This window comes from Nicotiana sylvestris, chromosome 3 (genome assembly GCF_000393655.2).
Source record: "Nicotiana sylvestris chromosome 3, ASM39365v2, whole genome shotgun sequence".
NCBI classification, from domain to species: Eukaryota; Viridiplantae; Streptophyta; class Magnoliopsida; order Solanales; family Solanaceae; genus Nicotiana; species Nicotiana sylvestris.
Genome location: NC_091059.1, coordinates 77,150,073 through 77,153,829, shown reverse-complemented (window position 1 = coordinate 77,153,829; position 3,757 = coordinate 77,150,073). Strand labels below are relative to the sequence as shown.

The 3,757-nt window shown below is 37.4% G+C and overlaps 1 protein-coding gene across 1 annotated transcript; it reads left to right on the top strand.

Moving 5' to 3' along the window:
• The first annotated feature begins 406 nt into the window (after nt 1-406).
• Nucleotides 407-865, top strand: LOC138887556 (uncharacterized). Its single transcript, XM_070169316.1, has one exon. The coding sequence runs from the start codon at nt 407-409 to the stop codon at nt 863-865; it is 459 nt and encodes a 152-aa protein (XP_070025417.1).
• Nucleotides 866-3,757: the final 2,892 nt, after the last annotated feature.

The window sequence follows — 3,757 nt, the reverse complement described above, 5'->3', positions numbered from 1 at the left end:
TAACATTTAGAATAGATGAAATATTGCCCTAATAGTGGGATAAGGGAGAAATTGTGAGGGATAAAAGATGAAGTTTAGGCCTCCAAATAGGGGAATTTCTGGAATTGTACAAGATTAAGATAACCATGTAAGTTAAATCAGAAGGGAACTAGGTTTCAATGGACCGATGCTCACGAATGGAGTTTTCCAAGCCTTAAAGAACAGATTAACGTCAGCACCGGTTCTAACGCTTCCAGAGGGAACCGATGGTTATGTTATCTATTGTGACGCTTCAGGCATTGGGCTGGGTTGTGTGCTGATGCAGCATGGTAAGGTTGTGGCTTATGCTTCTAGACAACTAAGAAAGCATAAGAAGAACTACCCGACCCACGATTTAGAGTTAGCTACGATAATTTATGCACTAAAGATGTGGAGGCACTACTTATATGGCGTTCATGTTGATATCTATACAGATCATAAGAGCCTCCAGTATATTTTCAAGCAAAAGGAATTTAATCTTCGTCAAAGGAGATGGTTGGAGCTACATAAACACTATGACGTTGATATTTTATACCATCTAGGGAAGGCGAACATAGTAGCCGATGCCCTCATCCATAGATCTAAGGCTAGCCTGTCATATTTACAGCTAGAAAAGAGTGGAATAGACCATGAGGTTCATCAGCTAGCTAGTCTTGGAGTTCGAATACTGGACTCAGGTGACATTGGAATTACTCTTCAGAATACGGCAACCTCTTCATTAGTAACTGAAGTAAAAGAATGCCAGTACGAGGATCCTGTGTTAGTTCATTATAAGGACACCACCCTTCAGAAGGAGAAGACACCGTTTGGAAATACACAAGATGGTGTCCTCAGATATAGAAGATGATTGTGTGCGCCTACTGTTGCGGGGTTGCGTCGACAGGTTATGGAAGAAACTCTCTATTCTCGTTACTCTATCAATCTAGGAGCGACAAAGATGTATCATGACATCAGAGAAGTATATTGGTGGGATGTAATGAAAAAGGATATAGCATAATTTGTTGCTCAGTATCATAACTGTCAGCAGGTTAAGATTGAGCATAAAAAAACCAGGCAGATTATTGCAAGTTATGGAGATTCCGACTTGGAAATGGGAAATAATCAATATGGACTTCATCGTAGGCTTACCTCGTACCCAGCGTAAGTTCGATTCTATATGGGTGATTGTTTATAGGCTTACTAAGTCAGCTCATTTTCTGCCCATTAGAACTATATATTCCTTAGAGGATTATGCAAGACTTTATATTAAGGAGATAGTATTCCTTCATTGTGTCCCTGTATCTATTATCTCGGATAGAGGAGCTCAATTTATAGCTAACTTCTGGAGGTCCTTCCAAAAAGGATCGGGGACTCAAGTAAGTCTTAGTACAATATTACATCCCCAGACAGACGGACAGGCTGAGCGTACTATTCAAACACTGGAGCATATGCTATGAGCTTGTGTAATAGACTTCAAAGATAGCTGGGATAATCATCTGCCACTTATTGAGTTCGCATATAATAATATTTACCATTCCAGTATTCAGATGGCTCTATACGAAGCTCTTTATGGACGGAAGTGTAGGTCGCCTATAGCGTGGTTTGATGTTGAAGAATCTGAATTACATAGGCCATACCTAGTTCAGCAGGACTTAGAAAAAGTAAAGCTTATCCGGGATCGACTATTGCCAGCCCAGAGTCGTCAAAAGTCATATTCTGACGTGCGGAGACGAGATTTAGAGTTCGGGGTTGATGACTAGGTATTCTTAAAGGTGTCACCTATTAAAGGTGTGCTGAGATTTGGCAAGAAAGGCAAACTTAGCCCACAGTATATTAGGTCTTATAGGATCATTCGGAAAGTGGACCAAGTAGCTTATGAGTTAAAATTGCCCTCGAAGTTGGAGTCTGTCCATCTGATTTTTCATGTATCTATTTTACGAAAGTACATTGGCGATCCTACCCCAGTAGTGCCCATGGATGATGTATAGATTACAGATGACTTGTCATATGAGGAAATTCCAGTTGCCATTCAAGACTAACGAATCCGCAAACTACAGAATAAGAAGGTAACCTCCGTGAAAGTACTTTGGAGGAACAACAATGACTTCGAAGGCCGAGGAAGACATGAAGTCTAGATATCCCTACTTATTTCCTCCTCCAGAGAAGGGTCCGACTGAGACGTCATAACCTCAAGGTGTGTGTATGAATTCTTGTGCTAGCTATTGTTATTGGTTGTGTGCGGCCATCGTCGTTGTTAATGATTGTGGTCCTACGTGGCACTAAATTACTGGGTTTCTACAAGAAGAGTTGGTAGTAACGTTGTTACAAAGGCGACTCTACCAAGGTTATATAAATTATGGAGAGTTAAACATTCGATGACGAATGTTTCCAAGGGGGAAAGGATGTTATATCTCACGTTTTCATACGTTAAAAGTTTCATCTTCAGTTAATTGACATAGACTTGGGGATGAGCTCATTTAGATGTTAATGTATTAACATTATTTATAACAAGTGATAAATAAGTGTTATGAAAGACAAAGGGGTACACGGATTAAATAAATCGAGTTTCGTTTAAGTGGCCAATTTGGAAATAAAATATAGGTCGAGCGATAATAGTCGATTATTATGAATTAGTACTATGCAAGGTACCATATGACCACGATTGTATAATATGTAAAATATATATAAAGTATATTAAAAATAAGTAGAATTTTAAATAATTTAGAGTAATTTTTAAATTATGCGAATAATTGGTTAATTACCGGGTAACTGGACATTACCTAGTTAACTAATAAGTGGATAAAAAACTAAATATCCCACCCCATCCCACGTGGCAACTAGCCACAATATCAAGAAATGATTAAGTCGTTCCTTGATTAGGTGTCAAAGAAATAACAAGTTCCTTCCATTCTTTCCAGGACTCTATCCAAGTCTTTCCCATTTCACCTTCATTTTGAAGTTTAGCAACAGAACGTTGCTTTGCTTTCTAAAATTCAAACTTCAATTCAATTTCATTTTAAAAGCTTAACCTTGCAACAAAACATTGCTTATGACTTAAAGATTAAATTCTAAGAACACTGAAACCAAAAGAATTCAAAAAGGTTTCTTTACTTCAAGAATCAGAAACGGTTTCTTCTTACAAATTCGAACCAAGAAATGTAGGAACAAGTTTTATGTCCATTCTTTTGTTCAAAATTTTCAAAGAAGAACAAATACGTTCAGGATATCAAGGAATTCAAGTGTAATTTTGTTCAAATTTTGCAGAAGCAGATTCGTTCAACGGGTATGTTAAGGCCCTCTCTTCTTTCTTTTGGCATGGTCCAAATTATAATGAAACGAGCAAACACCTAACTTCCATAAATTACGATGTTCATAGAAATAGTAGGGGTTTCTATATTCTTGATTCCCCATGAAAATTATTATTATCTTATGTTCATGGGTCTTACAATAATACGTAGTCGAAAAAGTTTATCCAAAAGGAATATTGAGATTATTACATATTTTTCATGCATTTCACTCATTTATACATATGCATTGACCCATGAACAGATGGCGTTATATACGTGTATATATGTATATTATATTTATATGGGATACGGGAAAAAAGGCTACGATGTTATATACGCACCACCACCTGATAAGCTGGTATATGATGATGATATTGCCCACAGTGGCTGAAATATGACTCAGACGGCGTTATATACGCGTATATATGTATGTATATGTATATAGGATATGGGAAGAGGTTACGGCGTTATAT

What these genes read in the sequence shown, in the direction of transcription:
- LOC138887556 (XM_070169316.1), top strand. Translation starts at nt 407, where the DNA reads ATGTGGAGGCACTACTTATATGGCGTTCATGTTGATATCTATACAGAT.